At 37.1% G+C, this 27,766-nt stretch overlaps 3 protein-coding genes across 5 annotated transcripts in view; 2 read left to right on the top strand and 1 right to left on the bottom strand.

Moving 5' to 3' along the window:
• Galphas (G protein alpha s subunit) overlaps positions 1 to 14,841 on the top strand; it is a 33,566-nt gene extending 18,725 nt beyond the window's left edge. Inside the window, exons 6-10 of the mRNA XM_071789754.1 lie at positions 4,585 to 4,639; positions 4,877 to 4,950; positions 5,629 to 5,808; positions 5,915 to 6,119; positions 6,241 to 14,841. Coding sequence (XP_071645855.1) covers positions 4,585 to 4,639; positions 4,877 to 4,950; positions 5,629 to 5,808; positions 5,915 to 6,119; positions 6,241 to 6,387 — 661 coding nt within the window. The 3' untranslated portion in view covers positions 6,388 to 14,841. The remainder of the gene's footprint in view (positions 1 to 4,584; positions 4,640 to 4,876; positions 4,951 to 5,628; positions 5,809 to 5,914; positions 6,120 to 6,240) is intronic.
• Positions 14,842 to 15,451: 610 nt separating this feature from the next.
• On the bottom strand, positions 15,452 to 19,479 carry Ddx1 (ATP-dependent RNA helicase Ddx1). Its single transcript, XM_071789729.1, has 12 exons — positions 19,317 to 19,479; positions 19,116 to 19,167; positions 18,835 to 19,019; positions 18,542 to 18,741; positions 17,970 to 18,437; positions 17,457 to 17,626; positions 17,220 to 17,382; positions 16,912 to 17,098; positions 16,525 to 16,818; positions 16,235 to 16,452; positions 16,014 to 16,134; positions 15,452 to 15,870 (listed from the first exon to the last, which is right to left on the bottom strand). Exons 1-12 carry the CDS (start codon positions 19,330 to 19,332, stop codon positions 15,758 to 15,760), a joined length of 2,187 nt encoding a protein of 728 aa, XP_071645830.1. The 5' UTR covers positions 19,333 to 19,479; the 3' UTR covers positions 15,452 to 15,757.
• Positions 19,480 to 19,645: 166 nt separating this feature from the next.
• LOC139819930 (probable ATP-dependent RNA helicase spindle-E) lies at positions 19,646 to 27,619 on the top strand. 3 transcript variants are annotated; one of them, XM_071789721.1, is made up of 13 exons: positions 19,646 to 19,763; positions 20,826 to 20,937; positions 21,039 to 21,357; positions 21,431 to 21,888; positions 21,971 to 22,325; positions 22,500 to 22,666; positions 23,053 to 23,695; positions 23,820 to 24,160; positions 24,399 to 24,581; positions 24,944 to 25,621; positions 25,702 to 26,154; positions 26,368 to 26,696; positions 26,774 to 27,619. In XM_071789721.1, the coding sequence occupies exons 2-13, from the start codon at positions 20,836 to 20,838 to the stop codon at positions 26,913 to 26,915; spliced, it is 4,170 nt and encodes a 1,389-aa protein (XP_071645822.1). In that variant the 5' UTR covers positions 19,646 to 19,763; positions 20,826 to 20,835; the 3' UTR covers positions 26,916 to 27,619. The 3 variants fall into 3 exon arrangements, with proteins under 3 accessions (XP_071645822.1, XP_071645821.1, XP_071645823.1); XM_071789720.1 differs by having other exon boundaries at positions 19,647 to 19,763; positions 24,399 to 24,611; XM_071789722.1 differs by lacking the exons at positions 19,646 to 19,763; positions 20,826 to 20,937 and having other exon boundaries at positions 21,217 to 21,357; positions 21,431 to 21,522; positions 21,717 to 21,888; positions 24,399 to 24,611.
• Positions 27,620 to 27,766: the final 147 nt, after the last annotated feature.

The raw sequence follows: 27,766 nt of genomic DNA, 5'->3' as shown, positions 1-27,766 counted from the left end.
CCTACCTTCTCTCGCGAGCCTATATGACCGTATAGACACGCAGATACGCGGATCTCTCTTTCCCCTTTTATCGTATATCGCGAGAACTATAGAAACTCGACGTACATTTTCTCACATTCTAACCGTATAGTATTCGTTTTAGATAAATCGCGCGATATTTGATCGCTTTTGGCAATGACTTTCTATTTACACACAGACACCTTCGAATAAAGCACGCTGCAATGTAATTTCGAGTAACGTCTAGTCCTCTTCTAATTATGTAAAATTGATGTATTTTCGTTTTTTTTTTCTTTATAATTTGTTGAGAAGAACATAAAGGAAAGTTGATTTCTAATTTTAATTATAATATATTTGAAATACATTTGTGTATGTATAACTATATGTTCGAAGGATATATTATATATATACTTTCTGAGTAGAGAGTATATTTGTGTCTATAAAGAAGTGGAATTTGCTCTATAGCTCCATTTTTCTCTTCTCCCTATATCACAATCATAATTTGCTGCCGAAGCAGAGTTAGTCGGTTCGAATCGATATAATGATGCAAGTTGAATGAAAAACATCTAATATATAATTTCATGATAAGAGTTTCAAAAGTATTTATGTATTTTCGAGGCAAAAGTTTCTCGTCGAAAATCGACCGAATCGCACGTACTTATAAAAAGTATAACGTTTCAAAAAGTTAAAGTTTTCTGCGTTAATTTGAATATAATAGCAGGCTCTCCCAACTATATGCTTTCGGGAAGAAAGCTATTACACAAACATCAGGTATCCTTTAGAAGCAAATTATAGTTTTGTAATCGCATTACGTCTCGTTAGTGTCGTCGATATACTTGGCACGATTTACTGTCGTATCTTTCGAGCACATTCAAAGACCAAGTGCTTTTTCATTTATCCACCGCACACATCTTGACGAGATCATTTATGTGGCATCGTATTGTATGCAAATTATTTTTTTACACTATTATTTTGCATCCTCTTAATATTATTTTATTACGTCATCATTTAATTTTTATTTCGATAAAATTTTCAGTCCTTAATTTTTTTTGTGGTTTATTATTGAAACTGTATTGAAATATATATATATATATATATATATAGTCTCGTAGAATATATAGTTTCTAATATAGAATCAGTGTCGAGCTGTTAATAAATGCTATCGCTACTACTACTCCCGATACGCGGACCTTTAATTATCTCGCAAAAGAGGAGGCGTTTTATAACGTTTTCCGCGATAATAGCGCACGCGGTGTTAAACCCTTGCATATACGATTGACGGCGAGCATAGAACGAGCGGTGGCAGTGACCCATGACCCGGATCGCGAAAAGTGGGTGCCAGAGGGGCGTGTATGCACACCCGGCGAGGCTGAGGGGTTGGAGTTAGGGTAGGACATCGTCGAGGATCGATTTTCCCTCTCGGTGGGCTCCCTCCGCCCTCTCAGTGCGCAGGAAGGGAGGCTGGATCGCGAAGGGAGAGGGTCCCGGCATAGAGAAAGGAACGGGCGCGAGTGAATGAGAGCGGGTATATGAGAAAGGTAAAGAGAGCTGAATGTGTGTATGTGTATGTATGTATGTGTGTGCGCGCGCGCGCGTGTACATGAACGCGCACGAGAGAAAGAGAATGTTCGCTCTTCGAAAGGGTGATAGAGGGTGGAGACAGGGCGGAGGAACGGAGGCTGCGGGCGAACGCGAGTATAAACACGGGACGCGAAATAGCGAGAGACAGAGAGGGAGAGAAAGAGAGATTCCCTTGATCGCTCCCCAAGGGATATTTCGCCCTTCTTCAGCATCCGTTTCCGTTCTCCGTTCTCCGTTCTCCGTTCTCCGTTCTCCGTTCTCCGTTCTCCGTCGCGACGCGACGGCGGTGTGCGCGCTATCGTCGACGCGTTTCCTGTAGGATCCTGCGGCATCCTACGTGTCCCGGTCCGAGACTCTACCGAGCAGGAGCACGGCACTCTTCTCGCTCCGGTGAGTCCGGTGGAGCGACGAGAGAAGAGAGGAGAGGAAAGGAGAGAGAAAGAGGGATCGGCTCAAGAGCCCGGCCGACCCAGGAACGCGGCTCGATCGAAAGAGGAAAGTTGACACTGTGTCGGAGGGCTCCGACCGATCGACCGCCTGCGACCGCCTTTGATAACATTATGTTATTGTCCCGTATTCCGGCGACGCGTTTAAGCGGTTAAAAACGACCACTCGATTCCGCATTTCTCGTGTCTTTACGTTCCGATCACCGTCCCGCTTTTTCCTCCTCTTTTCTTATTTCGAGAGGACTGCACGCGCTCTTCCCTAAAATCGATAGACACGCGACAAAAATAATTTGGCAATTTTGGTAACAGCGGGGGACGTAACGAGATATACTATCGATAATCGGTACGTCCTATCTCAATCCGGGTAGAAAATCAATGCAAATGTGATAATATGATGATGGTTTATATTATATTATCCGGCGGTTCTATTTCAGCGAGTCGCGCGGAGATACGTAGGATGCATAATGCGCGATGCAGAGTTGTTGTACAGCGGTAATGTCTGATGTAATTGTAACAATCTGATGGATATCGTACCGCGAGCAATAGTCGTAAGATCGATGCGAATATAATAACATGGTTTATTATTATCCCGCGGTTCTACACCAGGGACGTACGGGGATACGTATATAATGTTATGCGGTCAATATATAACGCTGTTTCTCGTACAACTAATATAACTATGTAGTGCGATAATATCGCGAATAACAGCCACAAAAGATCGGCGCGGATATAATAATACGATTTATTGTTGCGTGATCTAATATGCTTTATTACCCCTTCGGGGTAAGAATAAGTCGCTTTTCGCCGTCAAGCATTGGTTTTTAATTAAATAGAAGTTCTCGGTCGAATTATTCTTCCGAATGAAACAAATCTCTCTCTAAAAGTGAGAGAACACGCGTAAAAATCCTAAACGTATACTTTTTACAGGTGTCTTTCAAAGAGATCTAAAAGGCGCGTTAAGATTTTTTTTATTCAAATTACTCGATTATAATATCTAACATTGACGCGAATGATAAACGTTTTATTGTAATGCTGATTAAACCACATACAAGTATCGTCATGTACAATTTAAAATTTACTCATTAGCTTTTGTTCTCGTTCTCATTCTCGTTCTCGTATCAGTTCTCGCAAACTGTTTTACATTGAGTTCGGAGATCAGAGCATATCGTGTATCTATACATATATCAGTATATTAAATACAAAAGAGAAATGATATAGGAAAAAGTAACTTTATTATCGGATTATTTCTTTCTAGATTCGTGCCTTTTTCTTCGACACGCTCGGCACATGCTTTCTTTGTAGTCTAGACACTCTAGCTCTAGACTCTAGACTATATAAAGAAAGCATACGGGTCTGTGTAAATTTTGAGAAGCTCTCGTACGTGCAAAATTGAAGCATATGAAAAACGACGTGCTATGTACTGTACATAGTACATACCTCCTCTATGCACTTTGCAAGAAATAGATAAAAATAAATGCATACATGCGCGAAGAAAAATTCCGTGGCGACAAGATCGCCACACACGCATACCTTTCTCGATGCACTATTTCGATATTTCTGCTTCGAATTTCTTTACTTTTACGACGTAAGCCTCCTGTCTTTGTCAAAATGGCGTAACTTAAATTCTGGATTTCTCGTATCGAATCTCGATAAAATAGAAATTGTGACGCGATTTATTTTAATAATGTCTACGAGGTCTCAACACGCATGTCGCTTCTAGAGCAGATATCTTTTATGCGTGTTTTTCTCATGATACGTTATATGTGTACATTAGTTTTTTCGTCTATGTTCGTGCTCGAAAATACGAAAACTCAAGACTTGAATGACAAAAATTTGATTTACATTTATATCGCATACGAAAGATACACGTTTTCGACCACATACGGACGTATGGAGTGGCTCTCACGATAACGATGCGGTTGATTGACAATGATTGTTATCGCGGATGCCCCGCATATCGATCGAAACTAGTTCAACTTGATTTTGACGAATTCATGTTACCACGTCGTCGAATAGAAGGTGTGCAGGGTACTCTTATCGATATACTTAACGTTTTTTTTTTTGCATACAGCTCGGCACAGATTGATGAATTAGGAGATTTATAATAGTGTTGAAAAATAATAATTTACGAGATTTTACTGTTGAAGATTCTCTCTTTTGATACAAACAAATTTTCGATAGAAACACCGCGTATGTCTTGCGCAGTTCAGTTAGGCGTATTTTTGCCAAGTGGCAATAAAAATTTGCAATTGTTCCTTCTCGGATTGGTAACGTTCGCTTAATGAAACGTGCGTCGAATGCACGTCTTTTCGTTTTTCCATTCGGTACGCGTAACGCACGGAATATTCATGGAATATTGCGGATGCCGTGGCACACGTAGTTATTGAATATGTCGAATAAATATTTAAAAAAATACACACCCGGTGCTCTGCAAATGTTTACAACACTGCTTTGGCTGCTTCGCAACGAATCTAAATCTTTCGAAAAATTATATGAATTATCTAATCGAATCAGACGCTCGCAGGTAAATCTCACTAATTCTTCCTTTGTTCTGTTTCAGTTTTCTAGATAAGGTAGCCATCGTAAAACAGCCGGATTACACGCCCACGGAACAGGTGATTATTACAGTTTTCCTTTCGTTCGAATCTTCTGGTGTCGATAATGACGGGGTAACTTCGAGACGAGTTCAGACATGTCGGAAACTTTATTTTCCCCTTTATATTTCCGGCGTTGCAAAATTGAAATTACTCCGATCATTATAGATCCTCGCGCGCTCGGCGCTGACAAAGCGATCTCGCGCGGTCGTTACTTACGTACGTGTAGGAGTAACGTGTGCTTGCATTTTGTTGCAGGATATCCTCAGGTGTCGAGTTCTCACGTCCGGCATTTTTGAGACGCGATTTCAGGTCGACAAAGTAAACTTTCAGTAAGTCCCATAGTGCGACACGCTGCTACTCGCGCGCGCTTTATTCCAATGTCGTGGGGCTATATATAGCCGACGTATTACAGTAACATCGGCCGACGGTAAATATAAACGCAAAGCGGCGGTGGCGGCGGCGCGCATCTTACCCTAGCACTTCTATATGTATTACGGCCGCTACTGGGCAAGACTTACACTGTTATAACGTGTAAGCTGAAATCCGTTAACCGCGTTAACGCCTCCGCAACTTTTTCCCTTTTTGCGTTCACTCGCAGGTCACGTACGGCGCGGTGCCCCACATTATTTTCTATAGGCCCACCACACCCCTTTGTTGTCGCCTCTCTCGCGTATGCGCGCGCGTAACCGTTTCGCTTTTAACAAATACTCGAGAAATTCGTCCGTTTGTAACTTTAAAGGTCGAGTATCATTTTAAGAAAATCCGATATATAATAGCGTGATATAAATTCTAAAACGGTTGGACACATCTATTTTCAACGAAGATCTATAAGAAGTCAAAGGACTTGGAAATGCGGCTTAGCTTTTTGTAATATCATGCAGTGTTATTTCTCCGAACGGTCCTAATATAAACGGATAAGGACTGCGGTAAGGGGACGGATCGTTAGACGCGGTTCGCGATGCCGCAGTTAGGTTCTTATTTTATTGAACGTTTCTCCGCTTTTGCAGCATGTTCGACGTCGGTGGCCAGCGTGACGAGAGAAGAAAATGGATACAGTGCTTCAACGACGTTACGGCGATTATATTCGTCACGGCGTGTAGTAGTTATAATATGGTACTCAGGGAAGACCCTACAAAGTTGAGACTCAGGGAGAGTCTCGATCTCTTCAAAAGTATCTGGAACAATCGGTATGCAGCTCCGATTTCTACCTTACGACAGGCATCTTTAAAATTCGCGATATATCGTGTATCGATATTCCGACGATTCTGACGATCGTTATCTCTTTTCTCGCAGGTGGCTCCGCACGATCTCGGTGATCCTGTTTCTAAACAAGCAAGATCTATTAGCGGAAAAGATCAAGGCGGGCAAGCACAAACTAGAGGATTATTTCCCGGAATTCGCGCGCTACCAAACACCGGTCGAGCCCGGGATGGCGGCGGATCCTTCGGAACTGCCGGACGTCATAAGGGCCAAGTACTTTATTAGAGACGAGTTTCTCGTAAGTATAATGCATGTAATACACGCGTTGGTCGCTGATCGATCATCGCGGTTGTTCTCGACCCAAGTTATTCGCGTCCAAGATATTCTGACGTTGTTGCGAGACTCGCTTGTCTTTATAGCGCATAAGTACGGCGAGCGGCGACGGCAAGCACTACTGTTACCCGCATTTCACGTGTGCCGTCGACACGGAAAACATCAAGAGAGTGTTCAACGATTGCCGGGACATCATCCAGCGGATGCACCTGCGCCAATACGAGCTCTTGTGACTTCGTTTCTGCCGACGTCTCCTGTCATCATTCGTTAACCTGACGGTCACACGGTTCGTGCTGCATCTCGAGTCGTTGCAGCCACTGCGAATCAAATGAGCGAGCGAGCTGTGGCCGTGAACCGTGGCCGCGAGGACTCGCGAGAGTTCCACATGCCTGGGCGTATTCAGATAACGCGTAGGACTTGTTCGCCAGTCCAGAAAAGCCGGCGAAAAGCCGTAGTCCGCGAAGAACGATCGCGTCTGTGGACCCTGAGAGTGACTCTGCGCGAATCGATCGCGCTTCCCCTCGTCGACGAGATTCAGAGACAGACGAGAGTCAGTACGGCGATACGCTGCACCGCCGCACTGCCGCGATCAACTCTCCGCTGTGCGAATAGAATCTGTCTGTCGCGTACGAAGCGAGTTCCTTCTCGCGCGGAATAAATTCGCGCCAAACCGCGAGCGAGGCACGACGCGAGATGACCGCGCGTCGACGTCGACACGTCGATCCCGCGTGTCCTAGCACAGCGTGAGTCGCGCAGTTCGATGAAAACGAACGAGCGGCTTCTCCAAGCGCCCGCGTATTCTCGATCACTCGACTCTTCTTTTGAGTTAGATGAAAGAGTGTGCTGAACGCTCGTCGTCGTATCCGAACGACGGCGGGATTCGAAACGCTCTCTCGCGCCGTTCGATCGCGCGTGTGAACCATTACCTCGTTAATTTTATTCCTCTCGCACGTTATTCCGCTTCGTGGCGGTACGCGCGAATCCTGTCATAAGCGTGGGCCAACGTCGTCGTCGGATGTGATTCGAGGGACGATCCTCTTCGTTCAACACACTCTTGACGTGAATTATCGTTCAGATTAGAGTTAAGGATGTTTCCTAAGACTTAGGCGAACCTCTCCGGTAAAAAAAGAAGAAAGAAAAAAGAAAGAACTTTTATCGTTTTTGACTTTCCTCCTTACTCGTTTCCGAATCTCCGCTATACTTTTGCCTCGCTCCCCTCCGTATACATCTCGCTTAGAATCTCCGCGTCTCTCATTTTCTTCGTTTTCTTTTGTTGAGCCTTCGACTTCCGAATCTCGATTCTTTTTATTATTACATTGGCCCGACCTGTAGGAGTCTCAGCCGCGTCCTTTTTACGAGAAGAGTATTTTGTGAGATTTTACAGTATTTCGAAGAGCGTTTTAATTATATAACTATGTATCGAGTATATGTACATGGTGACCGTCCACGGATTCTCATCGTTTTAATGTACGTTTCTTACGATCGAGATCTTTCACGGATATGGATTTCCCTTTTTTCCACCGATTTTAAACAGTAAATCGAGTTACTTTTTTAATTTCTCTGTACTTAGGCACGCGCGCTACCCGCAGTAGCAATCGTCTGTATATCTAGCCCTAGCCCACGTAAGAAATGTGCCACGTTCAAGTTCTTTGTTGCTACGCACGCAAGTATAATTTTGCGATACATTGCACGCGCACGGCGTTTCGAGACTTGTGTAAGGGTAATCGTTTTTTTTTTTCACCCTGGAATTCGGATCTCGCATTTTTTTTCAGAGAAATTGTCGCGTCTTGATGATACGTGGTAACGTGTACAAATTTTTACGTTCCTGATCGAACGGTATCGATCGTTTTTACGGTCCCGAAACGAGAAAAAGGCCGATTTGCGAGAAAATCTTATTGCTTGCGCATTGCCACTACAAATACATCCCACTTTCCTCGTCGTCGCTACTTGAACATCCCGTGTGCGATAAGCCATGTCAACTTTCCCTCGATTTTCATTATACTTTAGTATCAAAAAATAACGAAATGCTTGCGCGCTAATGACGTATATACATAGATCAAGCAACGCAGTTTGAAGACGGCTAATTAGCGGCTACTCCAGTCACCTTCCTATTGAAATACGGAAATCAAATATTTTTTCGCTACAGTATTTAAAAATAAATAATCACAAATTTATAATTGTATATAATAATTTTATAAAACGATGAAACTATACATACATACATATATTTTTTTGTGAGAGATATGTATTAAGTCTGAAAATTTGGCATGCATTAAGAGAAAAAAGATTGGCCGCGATTGTATTAATGAAGAGAAATAACATAACGCATAAATAATTAGGATTAAAGAATAATATAATCTTACTAGCTTGGATAATGATATATTGGAAAGAAAAAGAAGATTTCGACGAATGAGTCCTCGCACATTTACATTGTCAATTATCGACTTCATTCTTGTTCTAGAAGAATCGGGCATCCTTGGTCTATGTGCGTATATCATTGTGTGCTTGCGTATCGAGTTTAGAGGATTATGCATGTGCGTATACGATATAATATCACTGGTACGTTCTTCGTATGTACATACATAGTTACGTACACATCGTCATATATCTCGTCGTCGCTTATAAGAGTTTTCGGTATAATCGAAACAGAAAAGAATCCCATAAAATTGCGCACAGCACGCTCGCATACACACACACGCACACACACACACTTCACACACGCATTGTTCGGTTAATCTCTTAACTATATATTGACACAAGGATCTAGCAAAAGTAGAACCATTTACAGTAAAATTTTAGTTTTGAATTGATTAAAGTTTCTTTCGTGATTAATTCATTACGTAGCTATTTCATAGCGATTAATGTTGCAAATTCTGATAGTTCATGAACAGTTTATAATCGCAATCTATCTTGTTTCCAATAGTCTAATTTAAAAGAATCTTTTTTGCATGTTGTAAACGAAGGGTTAATATTAGCCGATTACCGACTTGTCGTGAGTACCGATTTATCGCATAAATAACGGGAATCAAATCGAAGCAAGTAAAATAAGAATTAAAAAATATGAAATGAGCGAGTTTCCGAGGGTTTTGTGTAACATACTGTAATACACTCGACCGTTATTTCTGTCTTTCTTTATTAACTGATTGTTAATCGTGTTTTTGTAATATTTTATAGTCTAATCTTTTTGTCGTGCCAATTGAAACGGCTACGTTTCGGTTTGTTTCGCAAGATTATTTTTAAGGTTTAAGGAATCTTAGTCTTGTTTTTTGCAAATGCCTACGCAACTTTATCTTCTTCTTTATCTCGCTATTTTATTCAATGACATTACACTGTATTTTGTCCGCTCAACTTGTTACATTAATATCTCGCGCGCGACTCTTACACTTTTCACCGTAACCCGACGAGAATATAGGAATCTCGGGACATTACATAACAGGTATCCTCTACATGCCGACGTGTCTACAACTACGTAACTGTAACTTCATACAATATCGATGTACGAGTACAAGTACGTGAAGCATGATACCAAAAAAACGACCGTAAACATCGCGAAGCAAAATTCCTCTCTGCGCTTTGCGTCATGTCTTATTTCATTTATTTGGCAACGGGTTAAAGAATGGTAGAATTATGTTCGAAGAATTTTAGCGTGTTCTTATAAAGATGGAAGAATAAAAATCATTGATACCGCAATGTTCGGCGAAGAAATGGAATAAATCGGTCGTCTTAATGTCATGTGTCTAATTTGCACTTTTATCGTACATAAGTACGGACCGTACAGACAAGTCATAGTTTGTAACATTATTTATAAGTTCGCGAAACGTTATTTTTACTACGACTGATAGGGGGGGGGGGGGAGAGAAAGAGGAGAGAATCTCTTCGTGATTATCTATCAAATTTTCGTGAAACTTGAATGTTCACATTCGGCACAAAGTCAAATGAAGGCGAATATAACGAGTAATAAGTATTTTCATGCCTACATTTCTTTCCTTTCTCCTCTTTTCTTTTCTTCTTCCATAGTAGAAGAGAACAAGTAACGGGTACGCCCTATTTTCTGATTTCGAGAGGTTTATGTAGCGACGTCGAACGGAAATTAGCGCGAACAGGAGATAAATCGAAGTCACGTAATGACGGATTTCTGTTGTCCATGCTACTGGCCACGACAGTATGTACGTTTTGTGTGTATTGTGTGCGTGTGTTAGTATGCGTGACATGCAAGGACAATGTCGTTATTATTCACAGACCATGAAAAAGAAAGAATTCATGAGTGTATAATGTATCATTTATATGTGTGTGTGTGTGCGAGTATGCGTGTACGCAAAAGTGAGGTAGACGATGCGATGTGCCGAATAAATAGCTGATTTACGTGGCCGCAACTATATATGTATGTATATATAGCGCGACATATACATACCTATATTACATATACATAGACACCAAGATCGCACAAGTTTTCTTTTCTTTTATCGTACGTAAGAAGAAAAATGGACATGCGTATACTGTATGCGAAATATATCGTAATTTGCGCAGATTTATTATTATTTGTAAATACGACAGTGTCACAGAGTCTGTGTTATCGAGGGAAAGCGATGACGTGATTTCGGACCCGTTCAAAATTGCGAGTCTTGTAATTTGAATCGCGGGTGAGTGACGAGCGACCGGTAATGTCAGGGAAAGTCGCATCGAATCGATGAAACGCCGTCACCTGTTGATGATCGAACGCGAGATACAGCAACGAGCGTCTTGTGGCGATCATGAATGTGATTTAAGCCGATAATGGGCAACATATAAGAAAGCAATGCGGTATTACGCGATACAAACGCCAATCGTCGATAAAAAATAAGGAAGATAATAAATGCAGCACGTTGCCCGCGAAGCGCATTATTGTTTCGTCTTTAGCAATATTCTTTGTGGACCACGTTGCCGATTATGTAGCCTTAAATAGCGAAAGTGAAAGTAGACACGTGTGCAATTGGAATTAGCGTAACGTAAACGAGAATATAAGGAGATCCGAAGTAACAGTGTTAACAAGGAGCCGTAATTACGAGCTATTGCACGTAACTATCTGTGTCAGAATTTTGCGGTTCGTGGCTCAGTTGCGCTAACTCGCTTATCGCCAATTTTGGTTTAGTCTATTCCCTCCAAATGTAGAAAAAGAAACAGCTAATGGAAAGACAATACAAGAGTTTCAAAAAGGAAACGTCTAAAGTTATGTCTGAAATATTAGAATTGATGCTTGATTATTTTTTTTCTTCTTTTTGGAAAAGTATTGACGTCGAAGATCGCTAATCTGGATTAATAATGCAACTCTCAGTCTAAATAACACAGTTAACAGTTGAAAACAATTAAAAATATTTGATTATCCAATGATCCTATTAGCTTCGGAATTCGAGAACGTTATGCATTTCCAATAAGAGCGTACGAAACTACATCTACCATATCGCGGCAATTGGATGTTGCGTGCCACGGTTAAGATTAAATCACGAACAAATCTCCTCGCATTGTCGAATCTTATTAAAAACGAATAGCATCGTTAAAATATTAATTATTATTGTCATTGTGATGGGCGACTGTCGTGACGGTCATTGTTAGGAGCTGACCTACTGAAAGTAGCAGCTTGAGCGGGTTCTTCGTAATTCTAGTGTCGACGAGATTTGCAGAATCGAGTTAAAAATTATGCACAAAATCTCGAAAGTTTACGTGAGCGCGATGAAATCACAATTGATGTCCATACGGCACGCGCGATTTTGCTTTTATAAGAGATTTATGGCGGAATTTTATATCCTAGTTTTATATATATATATATATATATATATATATATATATATATATATATATATATATATATAATGCATTTATTAATGTTGAGAAAGCAAGAGAGAGAGTTTCTTTGCGATTTTTCCAGAAAAAGAAAAACAAAAAATCTAATTTTATGGCAAACACTAGTGCGTCTTTCACTCTGAACGTTAAAAGCGAATGCATAAGAATACAGGTGAGATAAAATTGTATAGAGCATGCGCTTACGTTTCCACGTTACCATTTGTCACGAATAAATCGTATCCGACGATTAGTTTTAAACAGTGAGCTGCGGAATAGTGTCAGATATACTTTCTTCTTGGATGGTTTCATCGACGGGATCAGAAACAGAGATTGTATATTCGGTGATGTTATCGTTTAGTCCGATATGTGATGTATACACACACACACACACACACACACACACACACACACTCACATATATAAATATATATTTGTTATATTTATTAAAATTTTAAAAATATTGAAAGCGACGCATATATATATAATAAATATGTATAGAACTTGGCAGCTAACTGAAATATATGGAACGAGCGAACGTTTCCATGGAAGATGCGAATTTATTTCGGTTCGAATCGATATCTCGATGAAATCGTCCAAATGTGGCACAATCTTTCGGAGCTGGGCCAGTGCACTATCTTATCGCTCTTCCATTCACGGAGAGGAAAGGAAATGTTCCATTATCTTGTATCTATATCATGGTTCCACCATGGTTCCATAGTGGATCGTGCCTTTCTATAGTTTTTTCCTCACACAAGTCGTTTCATTAATTCTTCATTTGTCGAAAAATTCGATTCTGTTCCTATAGGTAAACGCGGAGCGATTTTACGTTTCATATTCAAGCCACGAATTTTTAATTTAAAATAGTAGATAAAATAAAGATAAAATTAAATTTGATCTTTACACACACACATACAGAATATATGAGGTATCAAAGAATACACATGCAGTATATTTTTTTTTTACTTTTCTTTCCGTTGTATATCATATCATGTTTATAATAATTTTCTAATGTGAGATTGCTCCGCCGTTTTAGAAAAAAATTGAGAAGCAAGAGAAAGAAGCTACTTGTGCCTCGAGCGCGTTATCTATTCTAGAAATTAAGTAATTAATCGAAATGATGTCATTTCTATAAGGATATATGTGTGGTGAACGATCGTCAGTGCTATTTGGAATTTGACTTTTTCTTGTCTTCGATAGCGGTTCGCTGGGCTCCACATTTTTATAAAAAGCGTAAAGTATCGCCGTCAAATATACATCATCGCGCGTTTAATGGTATATATTATAAGAGATATTATATACGGAGAAAAAGAGAGAGTATGAGAGAGAGAGAGAGAGAGAGAGAGAGAAATGGGGTTTATTGATCTTATAAAAAAAAAGAAAATATATCCAGTAGGATAGATTATATAAGACGCGAAGAATCACGATCGGAAGAGACTGACGAATACAACGTCGTTCCGTAAAGATAATCACTTTTAATCCAAATCGCTATAAGAAAAACGATGGATCACGTTATTATTATTGCGCGTGAATGTGAGAAGAAAACGTGAAAGAAAAGAAACAAAAAAAAAAGAAAGGAAAATTACCAAACTCGTCAATATAACTACGTCCCCTCGTACCCCGTTTTCTCTCGTATCATTAAATTATTCGTTATTGCGTGTCTCTTAGAAAGATGTCTAGCTGAAGACTTAAAGATGGATTATTATTATTATTATTATTATTATTATTATTATTATTATTATTATTATTATTATTACTATCGGTGCAAGAGAGAGAGATGAAAGTGTGAAAGAAGGTATCTCTTTAATAGTGACATTTAATAAGTGCTATACTAATTTAGGAGTAACTGACTCGACACAAGTCGAGTAAGAGCAAACGCGATGTGAATGATTGCGCGACTCGTGAAATTCGTTAGGAAATCAAATTCATATTGTTCGTGCCACGATTCTCATCAACTTTGTTTGTACTCTCGCCACTGTGACCTGTAATTCCATCGAGAGGAGTTACATTAATGTGTGAAGAGAGAGAGAGAGAGAGAGGAAGAAGGAAGAACGAGATGAGGTGAATCAATAGTACCTTGCGTACAGTGCAATTAATACAGATGAAAAAACTATAATGCTGCCGTATAAAAGTACGCAAATGATCAAATACATATATGGTTAAAGGCACTTAGCATGCGTGTATATCGTTGTATATCTGATGGTGCCATTCGAATGCGGATCGTGGAACGAACACAAGTAGAATATAAATAAAACACACACACACACACACACACACACACACACATATATATATATATATATATATATATATATATATATATATATATATATATATACACAATTCATTGAATCAATCGCACGGTTTGAATGGTTGCGTGTATTTCAGATGTATATGGGACTATGTGCATGACTGCGTTAAACGTGTTACTAGATTACGAGGAAAATATTTCATTCTCATTCTGTGATGACTGTCTGCTGAATATGAGAGGCGAGAAGAGAACAAGAAATGTTTACATAAAGTCTTAAGGCTAATGGATTAATAAATTGATTTAGCGAATAAAGATTTAATTAACATTCGTTGTACTAACTGCGCAAGAAAAAGAGGAAAGGGAGAAATGAATCTTTATAAACGTAAAGAGACGCGCGTGTCTCTCGTTCGTTACGTGTGTGAAAAAGAGACGGACACGATAAATTCATCGCGCGCAAGATGTAGGATTCTTTAACATGTTAAAAACGAAGAAAAAAAAAGAAAACCGAAAACACGCTGTATCCGAGTTGCGGCGAGAAGAGAACAGTATGATTTGTATACTGTATAACTTTAGTCGTTTACCATTGCTTTCGAGAATATATAAGAGTTATGTGTATAAATTATTATGTGTAATTAAACAGAAGTCATTTAGTAAATTCTAAGCGTACGTAATATTATATATATATATATTATATAAATACCGAAAAGAAAAACGCGTATGCACAAACAATATAAGCACGCATACACACATACAGCAGTTCTTTTCCGCTAGCTTGTCTCCTTTTATTTCCGCGAATTTAGAAGTGCGCGAACGCAAGTGAGTGTGTAAAACGTAACATAAAATGTCACGCCCCAGGACTCACTCGCGCTCCGCATACTGTCACTCGCGTTCGCGCACTTCCGAATTCGTCGAAATAAAAGAAGACAAGTCAGCGGAAAAGAACTGCTCTGTGTGTGTATATATATACATATATATATATATATATGGGAGAAAAATTACAAGAGTAAAAAGGGAGAGCCATTGTATCATACGTTTGTGTAACTAAAATGATGTGTAAAATGATGATATAATTATTGAGGATATAACAATACAATAAATACTTACCGTATGTCTTGATATGCCGTAAATGGCAGATGCCTCTGTGGCAATTAGCGTTCAGGTGCAATTTTCATAAGGTATATATATTTTTTATCGCATATCATTTTAATGTATCACACACAAGAAAGAAACAGTTATATTTTTTTCTACTACGCTTATATGTTTATTATGCAATATGCCATGATTTGTTACAAATGCAAAAGAAGCTTTAGAAATGTTCATAAATACAGAAAGGAAAAAAAATAATAGCAATGATAGATAAAACAGATTTTTAGATAGATCATATTAAAATATTATAACATAAATATCATAACATAAATTAATTATAATAACGTTAATTAATTTTCTTTAACATTTATGATTGGAATAGAATTCTATATTACTAGAACTCTGCGAGACTCGATTAGAATTTCAGTTAATATCTTCAATTGAGTATTTCTTTAACGCTCCGCTATGTGCGTCTTTAAAAACGTAATTTGCGCTCGAGATTCCAGCGCGGCTAACTCGGCCACAACAGGAGCCATTTGTTGGACATGATTTTCGTAATTAGAACCTGTAAGATACACAGACATATAACAATTGACAAAAAAACATTTTTGTTACTTATTCAAGAAAGAAATAGCGAAAAAAAGCCCTTATTTTTGTTTTATATAATAATTGTTTATTGTAACATAAATGAAAAACAATCTTACATACCCATTGCCATTCTTTTTTCGCCATACGTAACTTTTCCATCAAACTCGTTCATTGGCACTTTTATGTCCGGACTGACTTGTTGAATCGTCACATTCAAATGATCTTCAATTTCTGCCAAGTACTGTGAAAACATCAGTTAGTTATAAATACTCATCCATTAATCAAGTTTTATATAAAATTTTCTTGTCTCAAATCAAGAGTAGATTATATTCGAGCCTTACCCGAGGTTCATTGTACCATACGCAACAGCCACCTTGATCAGTCAAGTTGGTGTTGTTGCAATTTCTTCCGCGAGAAGGGCACCAGGAGCCGTGATACCAGACCTTTTCTGGGACACTACTGACTAAAGAAATAGCCAGACCCATTCTTTCAGCTCTACCAACTCTTCCAATGCGATGCACATAATTGGACTTCTCATCGGGCAAAGTCACATTTATCACTAAAAAAAAATAGTGCAAAAATAAGTACCGTGTTGTTGCTTTCGAGTGATTTTGTCCAAATAATTACTCACTAAAAGGCAGACCGGTGATATCCAATCCTCTAGCAGCTACATCAGTGCAGATCAAAAATTTCACCTCTTGACGTTTAAACTTTTCCAAATTAGCCTTACGCTCTGCGGGCTTCCTGTCTCCGTGCAGACATACGCACGAGAACTTCTGTCGATCGGATTTCTGCAGATACCTCTCGAGATTATCGCAATCGAGTTTTGTTCTGCAGAATATCAATGCCCGATCCATGTTATGTTCTTTAATAGCGCGAATGCAGTACTCTCCCTTTAGTATCTTCACAGCCTCTGACAACGAGCCTGTAGGACGAACGTAATTATTAGATCATATCTTGTTATTTTTATCGCGCGAGAATGGGATTATTATCTAGCGATTAAGACAATTTGTCTAACAGGCAATATCATTTGTTCTATTCATCTCGTCTCTCTCGTGCACGCCGTCAGTTTCTATGCCGTGCCTCAAGTCACGCCACGATTTGTCCTTCTGCGGGTCTACCATCACCACGATATGATGTACGGTCTCGGGTACTGCATCTTCGCCCTTTAGATCTACCCAAGTTGGGAAATGCATCAAACGTTCCTGCAATAAAAATCAAACGCTCAAACGTCGTACGTACATACGTATATATTCGCTTACTTACTTATATATTACACAATTATATTGAATGATGCGGATACATTTCGTGCCATCAGATACTTACGGCCATCTTTTTAACGTCGAATGAGTGTAATGTCGCCGAGCACACGATCATTTGCAATCTCTTGCCGTCAGATGTAATTTTCGGGATTTGTCTGTGCAGACGATCGATAAGTTCGGTGTAACCTTGGTTTAGTAGACCGTCAGCTTCGTCCAGCACAAAAAACCTTAAAATACATTAATTTATAGTTTATACCGACCTGGTGTCGGTTATTTCTTTGCGAGTTAAATCATAAATTACCTGCAATGTGTTAACAACAAATAACCGCCTTGTATGAGATCCTCCAATCGTCCGGGAGTCGCGACTACTATGTCCACGCCAGAATTCAAAGTAGCAATCTGCTCTTTTACGTTTACTCCACCAATAACAAGCAGTTCTCTGATCATCGGATCCTTTAAATGTGTCTTGAACTAAAAAATAATAAGGCCACTTGGTTAATATCATATATATATATGTATATATTATATAAACTACCGTTCAAAAGTTTACAAGACTTTTTAACAACTACCTTTTTAAGAAAACCAACAATGGTGTCAACTTGTAAAGAAAAACGTCATATATGAGAAACTTTACTGCGTATCTTTCAATTATTAAACACAGTATTACACTTGCTTGAAATCATTTTTCGAGGAAAAATTTCATTTAAAGAATTTTATTGGCATCACTGTTGTGTTTATCTTAAGAAGGTATAGTACTTGCAAACTTTTGAACGATAGGGTATAGTTTCGATGGTAAGTTTATTTGACGTCTCACCTTCTGAATTTGATTGTAAGTTTGTTCAGCTAATTCGCGAGAAGGTTCTATGATGATCGCCTGAGGTGCGTTATTTCTCGGTTTATCGCTTTCGTTAGAGCTCTGCGTGCTGTTAACAGGATTGTACTTGACAGATTCTTTTGGAGCCGACGATACAGCTACATAGTCATTTGGGGGTGGATGCTTAAACGCGTGCGCTCCAAAATTGAAGGCCATCTCAGCGTTTTTCAACACGACAGCGGGATAGTAAGTCTGTGATTTTTGCTGTGCATTTAATGTAAATGCGACACCCAAATCTACGCCGTTCTTGGTAAATTTTATTTCGCCCTTCACCAAATCGAGGAAACATCCGATCACGTCATGCATCCCAAAAGCCTCTCCATAGTTATCGAATTGCTTCGCATTCGATTTCTTTCCCGTACCACCAAATCCATAACCGAATTTATCTGTTCCTAAATCTAAAGCAGCCTATTCCAAGAGTAAAAAAAATTCTTAATGAATCTTTCTCAATCATAATCGATAAAAGTAATTTAGAGCGATGATTATTGTATCACTTATGAAAAAATGCTTGCCTGAGACGTAGACCAGCCAACTCGGCATAAACCCTCGTCGGTGACCGTTGCTTCGAAAAAATACTTGCCGCTTCCCGATACCCCTTTATTTGCACGACAACCATGCCATTCTTTTTGTTCTCTACTCTGACATCTTAAACCATCCAGCGTTACTGCCATGGCATGTCCTCTATCAAAGAGACTCAGTCCCCAATGTGTCGCTATAAAAAATAAAATATTTCTACTACTTTCGACAACAAGTCGACAAGTCGACAAGTTGTAAGATTGCACTTTTGTCAAACGTTAATACATACGTTGTTGAACTACAGCAGTTCCAGCTCCTTTTCCAGACTCCAAATCTTTAAGAGTCTCCCAAACTATTTGCAAAATAGGCAAACAGAAAGCACCAGTTTTTCCACTACCAGTTTCTGCAGCCATGAGTACATCGCCACCACCCAGAATCAATGGGATAGCTTCGGCTTGAACATCTGTCGGTAGTCTGCAATTTATATATGTTTTTGAGACTAATGATATTATCTTTTCTTCCTCTCTCTTTCTCTGATATATGTCACTTTTTGATCCTATCTTTACTTACGTCCAATCCATCTCATCAATAGCTTTTGCTATTTCTGGCAAAACACCCATTTCTAAAACGTAAAAAAGATTAATATATAATTGTGATAGAAAATGATACAAGAATATAACAATTATTGCGCAAATTGACACAAGTAAACTGACATTTTGCACAAGCTAAATTATAACACAAGTAATTTGCTAAAAGCGTCATACGTCATACCTTCGAAAGCAGTCATTCTTTATCAATTGTGTTTATCTCGATACGTATAAAAATGCGAAAAACGTGCTATGCTAAATTAGAATATATGCCAGCCGGCGGTCCTCGTCCGCAGATATCTTGAATCTTGATGTATCTCATCAAATCTCAACCTCAACAGCTCGAGTTCTCGAGCAGGTTAGATTGGACAATTAAACGGTATTCGTGTTTACCGCCAGATGGCTTTGCACTCTTCGGTGAAAGATCCCTCTGCCGACTGGATTGAACAGTGCCCAATCAGTGCCCTTTTCGAACACCGGGGAACACGTGATCACTGGCCAATCAAAGAAGAAGAAGAAGAAGAAGAAGAAGGGGAACACGTGTGCCGTGCGTGAGGAACCTACTACCTACTGAGGGATCATATCAGATCATATTTACTAAAGCAGAGGAAGAGGAAAATCAGTTTCACAGGTATTTATTTTCTATAAACCAGACCTATTTCTAATAGGACATCGACTGTGGCTGCGGCATCCACTTGACCCACTTGACCCACTTGACGCCTTGACACTACAAATGCTTCGAAGCATTCCTCTTCTCCTTCTTTCTGAAGAAAAAAGAGAAGAACGCTTCAAAGCATTTGTAGCTTGTATAGCGTCAAATTATACTCAAGTGGACCGGACCGCAGTCTGTATTGTAAACTTATTATATTACATCGTTAGTGAGCACAAGTAAACACAGAATCGGTATATATTACACGTGACGTACGTTACATTCGACAGCGTGACTTTCAACAGCGATTGCGACTGATTCAAATTGCTTCTATTACGTATTAGCTAGCTGTATTGAATCTCCTTTTCGGAGTCCAAATACCAGTAATATAAGAAGAAGTAGTAGTAGTAGTAGTAGTAGTAACTAGGTAGTAAGTAGGATCTTATCAAATATAGAATTTAGTGGGCCTCTCAGTCAGACTATTGTTGCCTGTTCTTTTCAGCTCAACTTCTTGCATGGTTTATCTTTTTTCTCTTTTTCTCTCCAACATGAAAAGAAAAAGAGGAAAGATGAACTAGGCAGAAGTTAGTATGCGATGTTTTGCGAGAATAAGGTTTCAAGTTTCAACTGAAAAGAACAGGCCTTGTAATTCACTTTTCGTGTGCGTACGTTTTTTCGGTAACATTCCCTATTTTTAAGCATTTTTAAAAATCTGAAAAAATTTACAAAAACATCTGTCTACATTGTAGTGTAGTTGACAATTTTCTAGTCATTTCGATAACATCATTTATTTGATATTTTCTGGCTGGTTTGCAAGTTTTGTGGTTACGAATAGATATTTTATTTTGGCTCGGATGCCGTATAGACCCACGTATGCACACGGAGGTTAAAATTATCGAGACTCAACGAGTCCATTATTTCCATATCGAAACAAGACCACGAACTCAATTTAATATATTTTTGAACGATATTGTTTTAATTTTGCACAAGTAATTTATTACATATATTTACAATTATTTAATTTAATATTATTGTGTGAAATAGATTTTTAACCATGGATTCTTCAAGTTGGAGAGATGTTACATCTACACAGTCTGTTTGTGAAGAAACTTTTGTCAAGGATTACACAGAAGCAGAAGCTGAGGAATATTTAAAGGTACAAGCATTATCATTTAATCATACAAAGTTTTTTGCACATTTGAAAGATAGATACTTATTCTGCAAATATAATCTATTATGTTTCTACATTTCTTTTAGTTTATGAATAATAGAGAAAGGGTTGAGAATAGAAAGGAGTCTTGCAAGTTAGATATGACGTTCCAAGAATTAGAAGACAATATGCAAAAACTCTATAGGGACGATCTGGCTAAAGTCTATCGAGAGTGCAGTTTTACTTACAGTCCACAATCTAATAATGATCTATCTGTTCTGGCCATGAAGGATAAAATACTACCGATAATCGAGACAAATTCTGTAGTCGTCATTCGAGGACCAACTGGCTGTGGAAAAACCACTCAGATTCCACAATTTATTCTCGATGCTAATATCAAAAAGAGACTTAACTGCAATATTATAGGTATTTTTTAAATCAGTTTTACTATTACACGTAACGTAATACAAATTATACAAAACGTACAATATTGATATAGTTACGCAACCAAGACGAATCGCCGCGATAAGCATCGCCAAAAGAGTGTGTCATGAAGGAGGTTGGCGTCTTGGTACTCTCGTGGGCTACAAAGTGGGTATGCAACAGGAAGTCTCACCTGAAACCCGTTTAACTTATTGCACCACCGAAATTCTCCTGCAACATTTGATTCACCATAAGCATTTGTTGGACTATACGCACATTATATTGGACGAAATTCACGAACGCGATCAAAATTTGGATTTTCTTTTACTTGTGGTTAAAAGATTATTACAAACAAATTCCAGACAAGTTAAAGTTATTCTCATGTCGGCAACAATCGACGTAACGAAATTTGCGAGGTACTTTTCTACAAAAGTAGAAAATAATTTAATTCCAGCGCCAGTTATCAAGATACCCGAGAAAAGAAATTTTCAGATTCGTACGTATTATTTGGACGAGATAAACGATATAGGAAATGTGAGTAGAGATTATGTGAAGAATATTTAGAGAGTACGTACTTATAATTTTATGATTTTGTGTACGTGTGTCGATTTTATAGATACCAGAAGTATCTATCATGGAACCGAAAGTCACTCAAAGCATGATGAAGTTTTGCTCGCTTATTATCAATGCTCTAGATGAAATTGATATGAATGATAACGAAGAAGACTCAACGCCGCCTCAGAGACATGCCGTTCTCGTATTTTTACCAGGAATTTATGAAATTGAGGAATTATATAATTACTTGTCGGCTTTCCATGATAAATTATGGGACCTAACAATTTTGCATTCATTGATTTCTGATGATAATGAACAGCATCGCGTTTTCCAAAAACCACCGCAAGGTTACAGACGCATTATACTCTCTACAAATATTGCTGAAAGCAGTATTACGGTGCCAGATGTAAAATATGGTAAATATAAAATTTTTATGAATTATATATCATAATTCTTGAGAAAAGAAAACGACAGTTTAATTACAAAGAAATATTTCAAATATTTAAAAAATTTTAAATAAATATTATTTCATAATAATAATTAATGATAAGTGAAAAGACAGTGGTTAATTAAATACGTATAATTTATAGTGATAGACTTTTGTCTCGTAAAACTGCTGACATTTAATCCTGCAACTCATTATCAAAATTTGCAACTTTGTTGGGCGAGTAAAACAAATTGTACTCAACGAGCTGGTCGCACGGGTCGTGTAATGGATGGCAGAGTGTACAGATTAGTACCAAAAGCATTTTATGATGTAAGTAGTTTATATAAGAATTATATTATGCTAATATTGTGATATATAAGACAAAATTTTTATTTGGAATTTAAAACTACGTTTAACAGCATCTAATATTTAATAAGTAATATAAATTTAATGGATTATTATTATTTTATATTCTTGTAATTATATAATACTTTTTTTAAAGATCTACAAGTGATATGCGCGTGTTATAGTCCATAATATATAGTCCGTATATATTGTTACACGCGCATAAATATCACTTGTAAATCTTTAAAAAAAACTATCATACAGTTACAAGAATATAATATTATAATAATCCATTAAGTTTATATTATTAATTATTTATTATATTTTTCCATGTAATATTTATTAATTTTATTTGCCCATAAAATTTACAGAATATTTTAGAAGACCACAGTATGCCAGAAATGCTCCGTGCCCCACTCGCCAATGTCGTTCTCCGCGCCAAAATTCTTGACCTCGACGAACCACGTATCCTTCTTTCACATTCCCTTGATCCACCTACTCTCTCTAATTTGGCAAATACCATCTTAAGCTTAAAAGAGGTCGGAGCTTTGGTAGACGATGATTCTTATCAACTGTTTGACGGAAAGTTAACCGATCTCGGCAAGATAATGGCACATCTTCCGTTCGACATTCGAATTTCGAAATTAATCATGTTGGGCCATGTTTTTGGGGTTTTACGAGACGCTATTATTCTGGGGGCCAGCATGGCCGTTAAAGATGTCTTTTCTATGGAGCAATGCCATCCTACCGTTTCCTCTTATACGATTCGAAAAAAATGGGCTCACAATTCTGATAGCGACTGCATTGCCACCTTAAATGTTTATAAGACGTGGCAAAATGAAAAAGCTAACCGTCGATTAAACACTCATCAAGCCGAGAGACAATGGGGCCAGAGAAATGGACTTCAGATAAAAGCCTTGCGTGAATTAGATGCTCTGGTGAACGAGATCACCATTAGGTTGCTGAGATTGGGAATTAAAGAAAGCATAGGAGTTAATAAAGTCATTTGGCAAGGTATATTTAATTATTTAACGTTCAAGTTTTTTTGAATTATTCATTAAAATATATATTAAATTATTTGATTATTATTTTTCTTATTTTCTAATTATTTTTAATTATTTTCCTCATTTACTTCTAGGTGTAGATCGCGATTTCGTTCTTAAACTCGTACTTGCTGGAGCTTTCTATCCCAATTATTTTGTCAAACGTTTGCAAAATCAAGAAACTTATGAAGAAAATATTTCAATGACTCTCGGCAGTTTAGATCCCATGAAGACAGTTTATTTAAGAGGTTGGCCAATGAAACAACCTGGATATTTATATGCTAAGAAATTTCAAGAGATTTTTTCCAAACATCTAAGAATTCCAGAAAAACAAATAGTAATATCTTTTAATGCATCGCGTGTTTACGTGCAATTTCGCGAGAAAGAAACGGACATTGACGACAGTCTTCAAAATATATCGGAGTCTGTTTATCAGGTGATTATATTAATATATTTGCTTTATATAAATAACATGAATGAGAGTAAAATATTATATATACACGCACACATGTGTATATAATTAAACTATGATAATATATAAATTTATTACTTAATGTGTATGTGTGAACACAAATGAATATAATTATAAAGAAATATGTATAATATAGATATTCGGATTATGTAAAACAAAAATAGTTTAGTATTATTCTAATATAATAACATTTATTTATCAGGCCGTCATGATGAAACAATGCAATATCCCGATTGAAATAAAGTTGTTGAATGTAGCAGAAGCAAATGAGAGGGCGAGACATTATGATGTCCATAAATTCGAAAGGAATTTTTTCTTTCGTAGAAATGTTAGGATGATAGAGACCAACGTTTCTAAAATCAGACCAACATTGCCAGGACTTGATGTAACTTTTATACCTTTATTTATACAAACTGTAAGTTTTCTTTTATTTTATTGGTTAGTAAAGAATAATTTTTATATAAAATTAAAAGAAATTTTTTATATAGGTGTCTTTCATTTTTGTCATTAAAAAATATTTATAATAATTAAAATAAATTGAATTATTGTATGCATTGTATCTTACTGTCTGCTACAATAATTAATAGATGCATTGCTTATCTAATTACTAGCATAATAAAACTTTTATTTACTCTCTATTAATTAAATGTTTATTTTTTTGTAATTTTATATAGATACATATATATATATATATATATATATATATATATATATATATAGATATATACCTACACGTAATATTTTTAGATTATTAGCCCTGGATATTTCTGGGCAACTCTTGACGACGATACCACTCGTTATGAAATGCGAGTTATAGAAAAGAGTCTCAACAAACATCCTTTGAAAAAATTTCTCTCTATCCCAAAAACCTTGACCATAATCGCTGCCCCTATGGAAAAGAATAACTTTTCGACTTTTCATCGTGCCATAATTAAAGAATTCATCTCAGAAGTTGGAGAATTGGTCGACATTTTCTTTATTGATCACGGTCGTTTTTCTAGAGTACGATTAAGTGATCTAAGAGAAATTAATAATTCTACAATCTTAAATATTCCTCCCTTAGCATTTTCTTGCAATTTGGCTTTTTTGCGACCTTCAAATCAAAGTAATGTTCACCAATGGTCGGAAAGATCGAGAAATTATTTTGTGGCACAAATCAAGGAAAACGAAAAGATATTTGGAAAAATTTACTCAGTTGTTGATAGCGTTATTAACTTAGAGTTGATTGTGGTTAATAAGAAAGGAGAGAGATTTAATGTTAATGAGGGTTTGATTGAAAAAGGATATGCTGTAAAGAGGGAAGAAACCTATTTATCGAAGCATAATCATGAATTAAGGACAGATATAGATATGGTTAACGCAATGTCGATAGAGGAGAAAAAGTTTTATGAACAGGAACAATATGACAAACATTGTTTGTTAGAAGTACGTAGAGTAGTTGAACTTTGTATGAAGATTTATGGTAACCATTTGTTGAAAAATTAATTAATTTTATACTTTTATAGTATCCTAATCCACCTAGAGAAGAGGATTGCAATTTTAGCGTAAAACTCCAAGGTCCAAATTCTCCCTTAGAAATGGAGTTGATCCAGTTGACGTTGGGTGAAAAATTGAGGAAGATAAGTGTAGAAATGAATTCCGTCAATTCTGTCCTTTTAGATAACGATCTCAATCAATCGAGACGTCTTTTGGTCGCTCAGAGCATCACTCAATCCGTAAAAAATGTTCTAACGTTAAGAAATACCACTTTTCTGCCAAATATTCCTGGACTTGCGGCATTGCTCGCGCTAATTTTTGCACCGCGTATGGAATTGAGATGCAATTCTCGCAAAACTTATTATACGGGAGCTTTATGCGGTTTGGGCCCGATAGATAATTGCCCTAACCGGGCTATGTTTCCCGATCACGATATGGAAATTCCATTTGACGTAGATATCACGATGGATGATGTGAAAGAGGTATATCATCTTCATAAATAACTGATAATTTCGCAATACTTATCGTGAAATTTACATAAGATATTACATAAGATTGCTCATTCTCTGCTTCCCATCAATCTCCATTAATTTTATAGATAGATTATATAATTATAATGTTTTTCTATTATTATTACTTCATTTTTTACTCCTCTCAGCTTTATAAATAATAACATTGATCATCAATTTTTCTAGATAAATAAACTGCGTCACTGGATGAATACCGGGATGCGTTTAAACTCCAGTGACGAGGATATTATAATGTGTCAAAATAAAATCAAACACATTTTGCTGAACGTGAGAGACAAACAAAGACAATTACGAGATCCAAAAGACGACGAAATCGATCGTCACAGCAATAAGTGGAATCGCTATAACAGACCACATATTTTGCCGTCCGTTCAAAAATCTGTGACAAAATACGACGTATATCCGTTGCATAACGCGTTAGAACTACGCGAAACAAATGAACAGATGGAGGAGATGCTTCAGCATCTCTCACAATTACAGGATCTTGCCTACGAGTATGTAGATAATATATTTTTCTGTGTATATTCTTAGATTTATATTTTATATATTTTTTCTTTTTTTTTTGTTCCAGGGATGCACGCAAAATGGCAAACGTGGCTGCTTTTTGTAAATTATGTGGAAAGGAAACGTTTGGCCTATTGGAGCTACGTTGTCATCTTCAATCGGAGCAACATGCAGAGAAAGAGAAACTTTTGCTGCATCAACTACATTAAGAGATTAAAAATAATCCCGAACCAACTTGCAGATTTTATTGTAATTCTGCAAGTTGGTTCTGGATTTTTTTAAATCTCCGATCCTCTATTTCAATGGTATAAACATGAGAAAGCATTTTTATGCATAATTTTTTTGTTCACCTTATGTATTACGTAATTATATAGCGAACGTATAGTGAGAACAGAATTCTCTGACTTATTATTAGAGAGAAATGCAGTTCTAGAATAAAAGAAGATAAAATAGAGACATTCTATTGATTCATGTAACAATAGGAGCAATTTACTTAAGTTTATGATAGTGTGGATATACAAAAGTCATTTTTTACGTATATTTAATTATATGTTATCTCTACAATAGATAACATATAATTTTATTATTTCTTATGTTAATCAAAATAATACGTCATTCTCTTAAGAAGGCGTTTGCTAAAAAAAGAGATAATTTTTGTTGTCATCCATTATTTACATTGCCTATACGTGATCTCCATATTTCAATTTCTTTGACCAATTAATTACTTTTATGATTAATTAATTTAATTATAATATTACTTAATTTTGTTCTTTTTTATTTTTATTTTTCGAAGATTTTACACAACTATATTGTTGACAGGCAAAAGCTGCATATGATGTATGTACGAGTATGTATCACTATAAATAATGTGCATTTTGTAATTTTTTAAGAATATAATTGGAAAAAAAACGCATTAATGCTGTGAAATGTTTGTTTTATAAACACATCTTCCCTGTAAATCACATTTTTCCACACATCTCTGTTTCTATATACTACTAAATTAATAAAAATTTCAAGAATCGTAATCCTCAGAATTTGAGTTTCGAAATTTCAATGCAAA

The sequence above is a fragment of the Temnothorax longispinosus genome, chromosome 10 (assembly GCF_030848805.1).
Source record: "Temnothorax longispinosus isolate EJ_2023e chromosome 10, Tlon_JGU_v1, whole genome shotgun sequence".
Classification (NCBI taxonomy): Eukaryota; Metazoa; Arthropoda; class Insecta; order Hymenoptera; family Formicidae; genus Temnothorax; species Temnothorax longispinosus.
Note: the sequence above shows the minus strand (reverse complement) of the source record. Positions and strands in the feature narration are given on the sequence as shown.

What these genes read in the sequence shown, in the direction of transcription:
- Ddx1 (XM_071789729.1), bottom strand. An exon ending in ATTGATGAGATGGATTGGAC is followed by an intron (nt 19,020 to 19,115) that starts GTAAGTAAAGAT and finishes TATAAATTGCAG; the next exon opens with ACTACCGACAGATGTTCAAG. An exon ending in TTGTTGTTAACACATTGCAG is followed by an intron (nt 17,383 to 17,456) that starts GTAATTTATGAT and finishes ATGTATTTTAAG; the next exon opens with GTTTTTTGTGCTGGACGAAG.
- LOC139819930 (XM_071789720.1), top strand. Translation starts at nt 20,836, where the DNA reads ATGGATTCTTCAAGTTGGAGAGATGTTACATCTACACAGTCTGTTTGT. An exon ending in AAGCTGAGGAATATTTAAAG is followed by an intron (nt 20,938 to 21,038) that starts GTACAAGCATTA and finishes CATTTCTTTTAG; the next exon opens with TTTATGAATAATAGAGAAAG. An exon ending in TTACAGGATCTTGCCTACGA is followed by an intron (nt 26,697 to 26,773) that starts GTATGTAGATAA and finishes TTTTTGTTCCAG; the next exon opens with GGATGCACGCAAAATGGCAA.